Source organism: Lepidothrix coronata, unplaced genomic scaffold, assembly GCF_001604755.1.
Source record: "Lepidothrix coronata isolate B3197 unplaced genomic scaffold, Lepidothrix_coronata-1.0 Scaffold315, whole genome shotgun sequence".
NCBI lineage: Eukaryota > Metazoa > Chordata > Aves > Passeriformes > Pipridae > Lepidothrix > Lepidothrix coronata.
Genome location: NW_016690495.1, coordinates 131,189 through 145,681, shown reverse-complemented (window position 1 = coordinate 145,681; position 14,493 = coordinate 131,189). Strand labels below are relative to the sequence as shown.

Below are 14,493 nucleotides of genomic sequence, written 5' to 3'. Positions count from 1 at the left end.
CAGCTATTCCCAGCATTGGATTATTCCCAGCACTGGATTATTCCCAGCACTGGACTATTCCCAGCATCAGGCACCACGGCAGAGAGAAATGACGGAGTGATTTGGGAGGGCAGAGGCTTCGCACGTGTCCTGCCCTCCCCCACCAGCGAGAGGAGTGGGTTTGATGGGCGAACCGGGCGAGGGGAATCCATCGAGCAGCCCCTGCTCTGCCCCCATCGTTTTTGGGCTCAGCCCCGGCTGTGCAGCTGCTTAACCCAACTGGTGAGCCCTGCTGGGACAGCCGAGCCCGCGACAACTGCGGGGCTCCCCCGCGGAGGAGCCCGGGAAGAGGAAGACTCGCGGGGAGGAAGGCGCAGAAGAGGAAACTCCGGCCCTCTTAATCTGCTTTTAGGACCACGTGAGCGTTGTGTTTATATATAGCTTAATTAATTATTACACTGCATTTAGCAGGGCGACCTTGGGAGCATCTCTGGGGGCGCAGCGCTGGCGGTGCCGGCGGGGCAGGCGGCCAAGGCGCCGGTGTGTGCCCAGACACCCGCGGCTCCTCCCGCTCGTCCGGCTGTCCGGGCAGCGCCAGCCTGTAATTACCAGCCCTCGGAGCAGACAGCAGCTCCCGGCCCCTCTCGGCTTGCAGCAAACCCACGTTGAAACCCTAACCGGCTATTCCACTTCTGCTCTGGCAAGGCTGATATCTCCCTTCCCTGCTCAACATCCCCCCTATTAGTTATTCCCCTCTGCTTTCTTGCAAATGCCATGCAGACAGCCCAAGGCTCATCAGCTACCAGAGCAGCTCAAGAGGGAAATTAAAAGGGAAAAAAAAAAAAAAGAAAGAAAGAAAAAGAAAGAAGTTACAAGCTTTGTGTTAAGTTGCAGCAAGTTCAGTGCACCGCGCTGGGGAAAAGGATGGGGATGGGTTTTGCTGAGCGTGTCCTGGAGAAGGGGCAGTGCTCGGGCTGCCCTTTGCTGCTCCCTTGGGTCGGTCCAGCCACGGGGAAGCCGGGGCGGGTGCCCGGGGGTGATCACAGACACCCACCACTGCCGCGCTGGTCCCAGGTGAGACCCCGGTGAGCTTCCCCCGTCCCAACGCTCTTGCAGAAGCCCCGGCACTGGGGGACCAGCTCTGACCCGGCACAATTCGCTGACTGTGTCACCAGAGGTGCGCGCAGGGGGTCAGAGCAGAGGCTCAGCGCCTCTGTGAGAGGCACCACGTTCTCTCCAACATGCAGAGACACGGGGCAGAGCAGAGTCACGGCGTCCCGCTGCAATTCAGGTTCAGTAACAGCATTCCCAGCCCCACGTCCAACCCGTGCGCAGCCACTCCGGGACCGAGGGCTGGGACACACCTCCTGTTTACTCCAGCACCTCCTGCCTTCCCTCCAAGCCTAATGCACCTTTAGAAAAACAAACCGAAGGCATGCCAAAGCTGCAGGCCTTGCCAGTTTTTAAACAAATATTTAATAGCTCGGTGAAGCAGCAAAACGCTCTGTGAGTAAGACGCCGGGGTTTCGTCCTCCCCCTAGTGACGGGAGGATCTCCGAGCCCAGCCAGCGCTGCAGCCTCCGGACCCTGCTCTGAATCAAAAATATTAACGCAATTTAACCCCAGAGCAGAGCTTTTCTCACGTTTGATTTTTCTTTTACCGGATCAACAAATTTCTAGAGATCTCCTTCGCTCGCCTGCACTTCACAGACTTTCACGTTTTAAGGCAAGTTTGTGTTCCATGCTCAGAGACACTGTGAGCTCAAGGCTTTAATATAAAGCTTGTCGAGCTGCTTTATTGAAGTTAATCATTGTAATGGATTTTGGCTTCTGTGGGGACACTTTCTGCACTCACAGTCACATGGATACACACCGAGGGCCTGATCCTGGAGCCCTTCCCCTGGTAGAGCTTTGAACTGCATTAAACACGGCCACTTTTGGGGACCTGGTTCTCTCTCTGCCACTGCACACTGCTGAGGACTCGTCTTTTCATCACAGCCAAGTTCCTGTGTGAAAAGTGTGTCTTTTAAAGGGAGCTGGTGTTTTTACTGCAGCCATATTCAGCACTCTCAGACCATGCTTGTGGCAGTGCAGGATCTGGCCTTGAGTTCACCTTCAGGAAGGATCTATAAAATACATACATCCACCTATAATGTTATACATCAGCATATAAAATGAAAGCCTGTGCACAATTCCCACTCTGTTCTGGAAGAGCTGCCTGCTGCACTGCCAGGAACACACACCGGAGGGGAGAGGCTGTGCCAGCTCCAGGGAGAGGTCACAACTGCTCACTTTTATTACAAACCAGCCACTTTGGTGGATTCACAGAAATCCCCAGCAGCACCAGCAGAGAGGACTGGCCAGACGACAGCTCTGGCTTAAGGAATTTTAGCAGCACAAGACTCACAAGAAGGCCAGGATGAGGGAGGACAAACCCCTGCCCCCAGCAGGGTTTAGCAAAGCCAGGCTTTGTGCCCTCTGTACAAGCCACATCGAGGGCAGGATGAGCCACACGTGGCCCTGCACCCCAGACTGGCTGCAAATTAAATTCTGGGTCAGACCTGCTGCCAAATTGAGCCCCGAGTCCCTTGATGCCACTGCTAAGTCACAGCATCCCTCTGTAGAGATGTCCTTCCTCCCTCCCTTTTCTGTAGGGAGTGGAGAAAACTGCAGTGCTGCTGAAGCAGGGTAGTTCCAGGGCGTTCCCGAGGAGGTTAACACAGATGTAAAGCATTTAGCAGAACCTGGCATTATTTTTCTCTAAATAAAGTTCTCCCAGCCACCACATGGCAGGGCACTGTCACGCTCACATATTTTGACAGAAAAAAAAAAGTTAAAAAATGGAATTATTCTTTTACTGGAAATCAGTGTGAGGTCTTCTGCCAGCAGCACTTGTACACCTATTTTCCTCTAACATTCTCATCAACATCTTCTAAAGCCCCAAACTCCCAAGTTTCTGATCCTCTCAGAGTGACTCCTGTGGCCACAGAGCCAGGAGGAAAGGTTGGGCAGCCAAGCAAGGCCTGTCACAGCTCCTACAAGCCCCTCCTCACCTCCCAGTACGAGAGCACCCCGTGTTACATCATCATCACCGAGTCCATTTTCCTCCTCGGTCTTCAGAGTGTGGCACCAGGGAGGGTTGCCTCCTTCCTGTCACTTTTATGAATGAACTAAGGTCCACTGCAAACACAGCTGAGGAGCCTTTACCATTCCCAGGTGGAGAGATGCTCAAGACAGAGGGACTTTCACTTCTGCCTCTTGTCTGACACCCAACAGGATGTGATGCCCTTCCTGACTTGTCTCTGGGCACCTTGCAGCCACCTCCAGACTGGGAGCAACTTCCTGATGGCAAAGTTATACCACCAGTAAACCCCTGTCCCAAATTACCCCCACCCTTCCCTCTGAGCCTGCTGATAATCAATATGTTTCATCACAGGACTCCTTGTTTCCATTAGGAAAGCCAGGATAAGGTCCATTTACTCTCTTGCCCTCTGGCTGCCGCTGGGCCGAGCGCCTTTAAAAAGCACACGGTGCTTCTCTGAGCTAATTAAACACACAGAGAGCTGCTGAAAGCCCTGGAATTGCCATGGCGTGGGCAAGCCCCGGTACAGTCATCAGCAGCAAGTCAGGACCCAGCACAGCTCTTAGTCATCTCACACAAACCAAGGGAGAAGCCTCTGCTCCAGCCCCTCCTCACGCACCGCACGGTGACAACAGGTAGCAGCCGATAGCCCCTGACCCCCTAATTACAGCACTGAAACCATGTGCCCTGCTATTTGTTGTTCTTTGAGCCCATATGTCACCCATCCCACACAGCCCTGGCCCATTCATTATCCCCTGAACCCATTGATCACCCACGGTCACACCACCAGGAGACACGAATCTCACACTGAACAATCACTAAATTAGACTTCTTCCTACTTAGGATGGATTAATAGCCCCAAACTCAGGCTCGAGTGAGCAGAGCAGCTCAGTAAGAGAGGCCTGAAGGTAGGACAATCCCATCATCAGGCAGCTTGGAAATACAGCTCCAAAGAATGGTGCTTTGGGTAGGGTTTTTATAGCCACCGCACCCGGGGCTTGCTGGATGCTTTTGAAAACAAAGCCTTGACTAGAAGTGCCTTGAGATATCCATAGCTTGGTGTGTGTTACAGACATCTGCCATGGCCCACTTGAAAAGAAAAAAAAAAAAGAAATCATAAATCCCAAACCCAGAGCCGAGCCCGTGGGTTTTCATTCCCATCGTTTTCATGCCAAGGAGCACAGCGCTCCCCGGCAGGGCCGGGCTAACACGATTAGCCAGGCAGATCCACCACCCGCATCCGTCACCCCCAACGCTTGGGCAACTTTGAAAAGTTCAGCAGCTCGACAGGTGAGGCCATGAAACCCGAGCAGGGCAGACAATGTCGTCCCCCCCCCCAGCGTCGTGCTGGGAAGAACTTGTCACGTGCGTCATATCGGGCAACATGCTTGAAACAGAGCAGTGCACTGAAACCCCAGCAACACGAATAATCTTTGCCATCTGTTTGAACAACTCAACCCTCCTCAGATCTGAAGGAATGATCCCATGCAAACACAAGGGCCTTGCTGACTGATTTTAGCAGCCCAGCCCTTCTTTTTTGGGGCCATTTTCTTCCTGACGTCGCCCAGCGGTTGAGACGCATCGTGGGGAGCCATTCAGTGGCCAAGGGGGCACTGAGTTCTGTGTAGGTTTGGAGGGGACCACTAAAAGTCCCCACTCGCTTAAGCACAACACAGTGCAAGGCCAATAGTTGATTTTTATTTTTTTTTTTTTTTTTTACATCAAGAAAACAAAAATCTCAAAGGCGAAGTTGTTCGGCAAAACCATCCCAGAGAACGCAACTGTCCTTTAGGACACGCTCGTTCCAGCCCAGCGCAGCTCACGGGAATGCACTGGAGGAACTGGTCTTTGCTCAGATGCTGTCATTTGCACCCAAAGTCCAGCTGGGAGAAACAGGGCTGTTCCCAAACTTCCTGGGGCCAGCTAAGCTTGTGACACTCAGCGGAAACCAACACGTTGAGTTTTGCAAGCACCCGGCTGTGCCCGCGCTCCGGGTCCGTGTCCCGCCGGGAAGCGAAGTGGCAGTGGCAATTAAACAGCAGGGATTAAACCCTCCCCAAAGTTGAGATTATAGAGACTGACCAAACACTAGGGCCAAACCCTGCCTTGCTCAAGATTTAGCACAGCAAGGCTTTCACCCTCAATTTTAACCATCATTTCCTGACTCTTCCCTTGCTCACGGCCTGGCCCCTTGCGAGCAGCAGCTCACACTACTACACTGTCCTTGGGGAAAAAAGGGAGGTTCCCAGGGAAAAGTAAAAAATAAGGAAGTTTCTTCTGATTCAGGAGGTGCTGTGAAGCAGCTCTTTGCACATTAAGGTCCCCAGTGTCATTTAGGTGATTTGGAAGCCTGAGAAAGGCACGTTTGAAGCAGTTTATCGCACACCACCAGACCTCGGGGCCTGATCCTGCTGACCCAAACCACCCAGTCTCACTAAGGAGAATGAACTAAGGCAACTTAGCAAGAGCAGAAAGACAAAGCACCAGTACTTTAAGAATTTTCCATGGAAAAAAAAAAGAAGGAAAAAGGAAAAGAGGTCTCCTTGCTGCACTGCTAGAGGCAGAGGAGCTCGGTCTAGCCGTGGTGTCGTGGTTACAGCCCGCACAGCCACGGCACAGGGGTTCCAGCAGAGAGCTACAGACTCGAAATATAAATCAGTGATGGTGAGTAGGGCTGGGAACGCCCAGCCCAAGGCAGGAGAGACTGGGTATTACAGCCCACTAGGCTGAAATTAATAATAAAAAAAGAAAAATCACCAAGCGTGTAACACGAGTGACACGATCTCTTTCTTACATTAGTTACAGGACAACAGGCTTTCAGGTCCCAAGGACATTTCAAACTGCATCACTGTTGAATGAATTAAAGAAAATAATAAAAGAAATTCAACAATTGATTTTCTAGGCTTGCAAGAAACATTTTTTCTCCCCCACCAACCCCTACAGTAAACCCAAAAGAGAACAACGACGTCCCCACAGGCTGCTCAGCCGGGCAGTCAGACACATAGCTCAGAATCCCTTACTGCTCCAAAGAGGGAACTTCTCTACTGTCCAAAAATTCCAGACGCTGCTTAAAATTTATTTGCAATGTGGCTGGATCCCGTTTCTCCTCTGTCATGGTACATATTTTCACTTGAGGCAGTTAAAACATTACTGGGTGCAAACTCCACAGTGTGCGGACAGAAGTTATTTTCACTAAATTTTAGTTATCTCACTATTGAAAAGAACAATGTAATTTTCCCCCTCTTTTCCCTCTGCTTTTCAGGAATGGATGGTCAGCACCACTTCATGCTGTTTTGCCTTCCACACAAAGGAAATAAACCAACAGATTTCATTTCACTTGACAGAAAATGGAGCAAGGAAAAACTTTGCGTTCCCGCCTCCAGAAGTTATTTTCTATAGATGAAAACTTGAGACAGAGATCAGTGGTTAACACAAACATGATTAATTGCAAATATTCCCAAAAATAAGAATTCATCAAGCTAAATAAGCAAATTGTGATGCCTTATGCATCTTGGGAATCTGAAAAAGCAGATTTTGGATGGCAGGAACAACTTAAATAAACAAACAAAAACTCCTAATGGATATGATCAAATTTAGCCAGTTGACTAAAATACACTTTTAATGAGATGGGGGTCAAAAACTGGTCAAAAATCTTTATAATTTCAAAGGCAGGCAATTGGATTTACACTGAACACACAGGGTGCTGAGGACACAGTGACTCCCCCAGTTCCAAAGTTCAGTTGATTTGTGCAAAAGTATCTGAAAAACAGAGGCGAGGCTTGCCCAGCTCACTGTGGGACACTGGCACCACCGAAATTCTATGGCACCTTTAATACAATTTTATTGGGCCATCAACAAGAAAATACAAACACATCTCCTTATTGACATTAAGATAATAAATAAAAGCCTCATTAGGGCTGGGAGAAATAAGCGTGTTCTTGAGGAGGGCTGAGAAGCCACGAAGCCACTGAATTCAGTGGGAGTTCGGAGTTACTACTAGACAGGAACTGATTTTTAAATGCCAAAATTTATAGGAACAAACTCCTGCATCTAATTCTAATTGAGTTAGAAATAATGCACAATATATAACAACTTTGTTGTTTTCATCCTCCCCCGTGTATTTTGCGTTGTTTAGTCCCCCCTGATCGACCCTGGTCCCTGTCCCAGAGACAGCCAGACATGCTGCCGTCCTGGGGTGAATCACACTCCAGTGATTTCAAGACTTTCAGCATCACTTGCACTGGCTGCTTGGGAATATCATCATTTAGATCCCAAGATTTGCTGTATTTCAGCTAAAACAGCAAAAATGCTATCGAGAAACTGCAATGTGTTTGCAGGGATAGGGCCCACTCCGCTTAAAATTCAGCGGCTGAGAAGAGGAAACTTTAAGAAGTTAAAACAACTTTGATACCTGTTGTCCAAATTTAAAAATAATGTGTATCCTTTAAATATTGACTTTTGCCCACTGCCTCTGGGATAACAGATGAATGTGATCATAAGCATTATTCTCTCCTTCTCCCCTTCCACCTCTTACTTGTAAAAGATTAATCAACCATTTTATGGTCTAATTTAGGTGCCTAATTAAAAACAGAGTTCAACACGTACAACACCATTTTGCTAATAAATCCTGACAGGTCTTCTGGTCTGTTATATGCAAGTTCTCCTTCAAAACGCGAGATTATCACTTTTTTAAACCCAACTGGATTTATAAGGGTTTCATCTGGGTCGCTGTGGGACCACGCGCTGCATCCTCCACCAAACTGACAGAATTTCCTAAAACGAAAACAGCTTTCAAAAATGACTTCCTCCTCGCCAGATCTTATCCTGCACTCATTTCACTAACTGCTGAGGGATGGCAACATTGAAAAAAGAGACATAAAGCTAATCGGACTTGCCGGGTGGGAGTTTCAAGACTACAAAGAGGTTACAATTCGCAACTTCACAGCTCCCATCTGGCTTCAAAGTTTCCATCTCTGCTCCTTTAGCATTCCTGTAAACACTCAGTAGAAAGACATATTCAAAATATTCCCGATAAAGGAACTTCAATCGGAAAGGGGATGAAAAGACACCGAAAGGCGGCTCGTCCCGCGCTCCGTGTCCGACAGCGCTTCTCCTCCGCACCCGCCGCCTCCCGCTCCGCCGGGCCCATCCGCACACGGACACCCCGCACGGGGCTGCTCCTCGCCAAACCACTTGGAACGGCGTCCATCCTTGCAGGATGCGAGCCAGGAATTTATAATTTTGTCCCAGTCCAAAGGGTTCGTCCCGTCCCCGACGCGCCCGTTCCCCCCCGCAGCCGCAGCCCCGCGCCGGGCGGGCGATCGCGACCCCGGGCGATCGATCCAGAGATGATTGCGGGGTAGGAGAAAGTTAACGGAGACGGAGCGCGGGGAGGGAGCGAGGAAGTTTTATCTGGAACGCGGAGCTGCCGCCTGCCAGTCCCGGCTGCTTCTGCGCTCCCGGGACGGGTCAAAAACCCTCCAAACGCCTTAAAAAAATCCCCAAGCGTGTCAATGCCCTCCAAACTGGTAAAAGAAAACCCCAAAACAACAAAAATAAAATAAAAAAAACCCAAACAGGTCAACCTCCATCCCAACGGGTAAAAAAAACCCCAAACGGGTCAACCCCCCCCAAATCTGCGGTCGCCCTCTGGCCCGTGCCTGCGCGGGGGACACATCACTCATCCCTCAGCAACACCCCGAGCTGGAAGAAAAATAACCGCTCCAGCAAAAGCCCCCGGCAGCACAGCGGAATAAGAGCGTTTAAGAATATTAAATTGATATTTAACCTTCATATAAGAATCAAACACGGTTTGGATCGCTTCAAGCCCGCCGCCGCCTGGGCTAACGGGGAGCGCAAGCTGCGCGCTGGGTTGATTATATTTTTGAGGGGTTGATTATATTTTTGAGGGGTTGTTTTTTTCTGGGGGTGGTGGGCATTGAGCGGACTCGGCCCCGGGCGCTCCCCGAGCCGCTCCGGAGCCCGCACTCCCGCACCGGGGCGGCCAGGGCGGGACAGGGGGACCCCCCGCACCCCCGTCCCGTACCTGTACCAGGCGAGTCCCCGCTCGTAGTTGCGGTCGAAGAAGTGGGGCTCCGCGCCCACGGCGCGCACGTCGGGGTGCACCCGCAGGAACTCCAGCAGCGCCCGTGTCCCCCCTTTCTTGACGCCGATGATGATGGCCTGCGGCAGCCGCTTGGTGCCGGAGCCGTTGAAGAAGCTGGAGATGGGGCTGGCGGCGTCGGGCGCTGCCCGCTGCTCCTCCAGGCTGCTCTCCTCGCCCGGCTCCCCCGGCGGGGCGGCGCGGGGCGGCGCGGGAGAGCCGCGGGCCGCCAGCCCGGCGCAGGAGCCGGCGCACGAGTAGAACATGTAGAGCCAGAGGAAGAGCATGATGAAGAGCAGCAGCAGCCTCCGCCTCAGCGGCGGCAGCGCGACGGGGACATCGAGGCAGCGGTTCAGGCGCTGCCCCATGTGCCCGCGGGCGCGCCGGGATGCATGGCTGGAGCCCGGCCGGCTCGGCTCGGCTCTGCCCGGCGCCTCATGGGCACCCGCGGGGGCTCAGCACGGCCCCATCGGTCTCTCGCCGTGTGCCCGGCGCTGCCGCCCGCCCAGCGCCGCTCCCGCCGCCGGCAGCGCAGCAAAGGCAGCGGCGGGGCGGGACACGGCGGCGGGGACGGGCGGAGCCCGCAGCCTATCACAGACACACGCCGGTGCATAATGAGACGGGGAGGGGAGAAGCGGGAGGAGGGATGAACTCATTGGTTGATGGCGCGGGGAGGGATCGCACCGTCGGGGCGGTTCGCTCGCCCGCCGCCGTCCCGGAGCTGCCACTGGGTCCGCACGGGGTGAATCCCGCCGAGGGCTGTGTGCTGTACATTCCCCGCTCTCTGTCCCCCCAGGGCTGCAGGGAATCGCCAGCTGGGGCGTCACGGTGTTGGCGGCAACTCAGTCACTTTTTCCTCCTCCTTATTCCCAATATACTGGGATAATAAGGTCGCCGGGGAGACCCTGTTGCCGCCTTTCAGCACCTAAGGGAAGTGGGGGAAAACTTCTTGGCAGAGACAAGGGATAATATTTTTAAACTGACAGAGGGCAGAATAGACATCAGGAAGAAATTTTTTACAATGAGGTGCTCGAACATTGCCCAGAGAAGCTGTGGATGCCCTGGAAGTTTTCAGAGCCAGGCTGGAAAGGGCACGGAGTAACCTGGTTTTGTTGAAGGTGTCCCTGCCCACGGCAGGGATTGCCATTGATGGCATTTGAGGTCCCTCCCAACCCGAACCATTCTGTGATTCAGTGTTTTACCCACTCTTTTGATGAGTTGCTTTTTCAAGGAGGAGAAATAAAGATTGAGGGGAAATAAAGGAAAATAAGATAAATAAGACCCTGAGAAGTGTATGACTTCTCTAAAAGCTGCTCAGTGGGTTAACACAGAGCTTGGGCCACCAGCTCTGGTGTCACTGGCCCCAGTCCTTCCCAGGACCAGGTATTTGCGAAGCAGATTTTGGGATGACGCAAGGAGAACTTTTGTACTTCAGCTGCAGAGTCAACAGCAAACAGTTCCAAAGAATCCCTCTGCTGTGAGAGAAAATAGACAGCACTGCTGGGCTCTCTGTGGTGTGAAGGGTGATCCCAACCAAGCAGAGCCGAAGTGCAGGGACAGGAGGAATTGCTTCCCAGTTTCCCTGTGTGTGCTGGCAGAGCTGTGCCAGCTGGCCCAGACGGGTAATTGTGAAGGGAATTAAAGAGGACAGTTCCAGGCAATGCATGAATCACAGCTGTGGGCAGCAACCCTTCCACGGGTGACACAGGCTGCCTCTCCTGCCCCCAGGTTTCTTCACCTCTGCACTCAATGTTTTGTGCAATTCCAAACACAAAACCTGCAGCTTCCACGCACAGGTTGCTCCACTGCACATTCCTACGCCTATGAACTAAGAGGGAAACCCTTCAGATGGAATAATTCCCCTTGTTCCTTACATCCACCAGCACCAGCCAGGGTAACATCAACAAAATGTCACGGAAAGTTTGGTTTAAGCCTTTAATATATGTCAGCTGTAGCTTGTAAAAGTTGGATTGGCTTTTTAAGAAAAATAGCCCCAAGATAGGTTTTACTGTAATTGTATCTTCAACAGTTGGACGTCAGGAGTTTTTTCCCCAGGAATGGCAAGTCAGTGATCAGAAACAGCATCCAAGGAAAGGTAGATCAGGAGGAGGGCTGAGCTCACCCTGGAGCAGGGGGGGTGGGTGAGGGAGGTTTTGACAAGCAGGTTGGGAAACAGTTGTGGTTCCATCCTCCAGACTGACCCACTGCCTCCAGGGGGAACCCACAGGCTGCTGGGCAGGGCACAGGTCTCCTCTGTATCTACTGCCACATTGAGAGAGGGCTCCAGCCAGGCCCAGCACCTACTCTTGGCTCCCAAAATTCATTTAACATCCCACATCAGCAGCTGTGGCAGGAGAACGTGTGCACAAACCTCCTGAAGAAACAGGGTTAGAAGGGAAGGGGAACAGAAATGCACAGCTGGGTTTGCTCTGTGCCCTGCAATCATAAGAGTGGCTGTCCTGCTGGTTGGCTGGTTAATCAATAACTAATTGAGCTGCATCGGTACAGTCTCCAGATCCTATTTCTTGATGACTGATTGATTGATTGATTACACAGACAGCACTGGGAAAGGGCAGCTCCTGACCAAGGGGTCATGGTGGCACTTAGTGGAGCACTGCTGAGGTGGGCCTGGAGGGTGCTCAGCTCTGCAAAACACACTTGTTCCATCAGGGCAGAAAGCAGAGAACCCAGAACACCTTCAGTCAGAGAAGATGGTTGCCAGAGAAGCTGTGGCTGCCCCATCCCTGCAAGTGTCCAAGACTGGGTTGGATGAGACTTGCAGCAACCTGGGACAGTGGAAGGTGTCCCTGCCCATGGCAGGGGTTGGGATGAGATGAGCTTTGAGGTCCCTTCCAACCCAAACCATTCCGTGATTCTGTGATCAAATCCCCAGCAAGACAGAGGAAGGGGCAGCTCTGTGGCCTCACCTCACCTCACCAAAACCCACCCTTGCAGCCATGTGCTTTCCAGCATTTTTTGGAGTCGGACACGAGGCAGGAATTCCCAGTGCTGATCCTGTCCTGCTGGCCTGATGCTGAGTTCTACCTGGTTGCTTTTTCTCTTCCCAGCTAGAAAATCCAAATGTTTGAAGGACAAAGACTTCACACACAACTCTTTAAAGATCTGCAGGAACCTGTCCTGCTGGGGTGACAAACAGGAGCAAGTACCCAAAAATCAAGCCAGGGTGCTGTTGGTCCCAATCCAGACAGGATGCAGTTTTCTTACCATGGTCATAGCTGTGTTTGAAGAAAACTAATGTGCCATTTCATGGTGTTAATCAAGTGGTTGATCATGGGAAAAGGAAGCAATCTGGAGTGTGTAACCCTGCAGTGACCTGGTCAGAGAGGAGGTGACCAGCCAACACCACCTCTTTTTGGGGAACATACAGCACCCAGCACACTGAGATGTAGGGCTTTGGTGTGGGGCTTCTGGAGGTTTTCACGTGTCCTCTTCCATCCACATGTGTCTATAATGGGGTTTTGTCCTTATTGCAGCACCCTGAGATGTTCCTCAGTCATGAGTCCATGTCCCAGCCCTTGCCCCCTTGCAGGGTCCCATGGAGAGAGGTCCTGCACTTCTTTATTCCACTTCTTCTCCCCTAAGAAGTCTGTGGTGCTGACCCCTCCCCTCCTCTCTGCCATGAATGCCCTTTGCAGTGCACCCCGTGCTATTCCAGAGCAGAGGGGAGCTGAGGATTGCTGATGGATAAATCTGGTGTGTCTGTCAGCAGCCTCCTCTCCATCCCTGCCCACATCTGCTCATATTGATGCCACAACAGTGAGGTGAGAGCTGGGGGGGAAAGGGCCCAGGGCATTTGGGACTTTGTCCTGAAAAACACATGTATGTTAGACCACGGGGGCACAGCTTGCAGGGAGTGTTCTGTGGGTCAGGGCTGCTGGACCAGCAGCCAGTGACCATCCCAAATAGTGGGGCTGGGCCACCCCAGGGGTGACAGGCCCTGGGACTCAAAACAGCTCAGCCACGGGCAAGACAAGTGCCCAGGGCTTTATGCAACCCCTTTGCACCCAAGCCCAAGTGCCACATACACTGCCCAAGAGCCTTCAAGAGGCTCTGTAACCCCACCAGCACCCAGGGACACCCCAGGGTCACCCCAGGCACGTCCCAGGGACGTCATTGCCTCCTGCAGTGTCCTGGTGCTGTGTCCCAGGCGTGCTCCCTCCGGGGCCCTGGGCAGCACCACTGTGCAGATGTAAGAGGAGATCTTGTTTCTCTCAACCTGAAACCATTTCCTTTCCCCCACTGCCCTCCCTCCCCTCGCTCCCTAATTCGTCCCTGGGGTTTTAATATCTATTTCTCCAAGTGCCACGGGCCAAATTTACTGCTCACATAACTGCCCCGACTTCAATGGAGAAGAGCGCTTAGGGTGCTCGGAGGAGGCGTAAGTAGGAGTGATGTGATGGAATTGAGTAAAGGAAAATATAGTCTGACTGTCAAGAAGAGTTTCCTACCAGTGAAATCTATAGACTGTGGAAGTTTCCCATGGGAACAAGCAGAAACCAAGTTGCTGAAGTCATTTTAAACCAGCACAAGAGAATAGGAAATCAGGCCAGTGACTGGCCAGAAGGAAAGGAGAGATGACATAATGCTACTTCTCCTTCTCTAATTTCTGTGGCTGCATTGCTTTGTCCGTGGAATTATTTTAACGCAACTGGATTCCTCCTTGTGTTCTGGGTGACGTGAAGGCTCTTGCTGCTTCTGGAGAGGTTTCAACTCCTCTGCTAAATTCTGTCCTGGATTAAAGCAATACCCACTGCAGCCCCTGTTGACCCTTCTCTTATTCCTGCTGCTTGCAAACCTCTTCTGGGATCTTGTCAGGCTTCTTCCCTGACTTACCTGAGCCTCTGGATCCAGTTCTCTATTTATTGAGCTGTACAGAATGAACCAACCCCTGGGAATAGTGTCAGGGCTCCCCAGGCCAACAATGCCATGTGGGGCTGTGGAAGGTACCAGACACAGAGCTGTTACCCTGGAGAGAGCCCAGGGATGGACATCTCCCTGCTTTCGGGGATCCTTCAGGTAGATTCCTGCTAAGTCACCTGCTGGAAAATCACAAAGGAATGATTTTCATCATTATATATTTCCATCCTTCAGGTAGATTCCTGCTAAGTCACCTGCTGGAAAATCACAAAGGAATGATTTTCATCATTATATATTTCCATCATTATATATTTCCATCATAAAGGAATGATTTTCATCAAGGCCCACAGGGAACCGCTGCTTTCCCTGGTGACTCCTGCCTCTGGTGACTCCTGCCTGCCCTGTTTGGGCTCTGTGGATGACACCAGGGCTGCAGATGCAGTGGCCATGC

The 14,493-nt window shown here is 51.9% G+C and overlaps 1 protein-coding gene across 1 annotated transcript in view; it reads right to left on the bottom strand.

Annotated features, from left to right (window-relative positions):
* The window catches only part of HS3ST3B1 (heparan sulfate-glucosamine 3-sulfotransferase 3B1), a 29,866-nt gene extending 20,312 nt beyond the window's left edge, over positions 1–9,554 (bottom strand). The window contains exon 1 of the mRNA XM_017837887.1: positions 9,108–9,554. Within this exon, the coding sequence (XP_017693376.1) occupies positions 9,108–9,532 (425 nt within the window). The 5' untranslated portion in view covers positions 9,533–9,554. The remainder of the gene's footprint in view (positions 1–9,107) is intronic.
* Between the last annotated feature and the right edge of the window lie 4,939 nt (positions 9,555–14,493).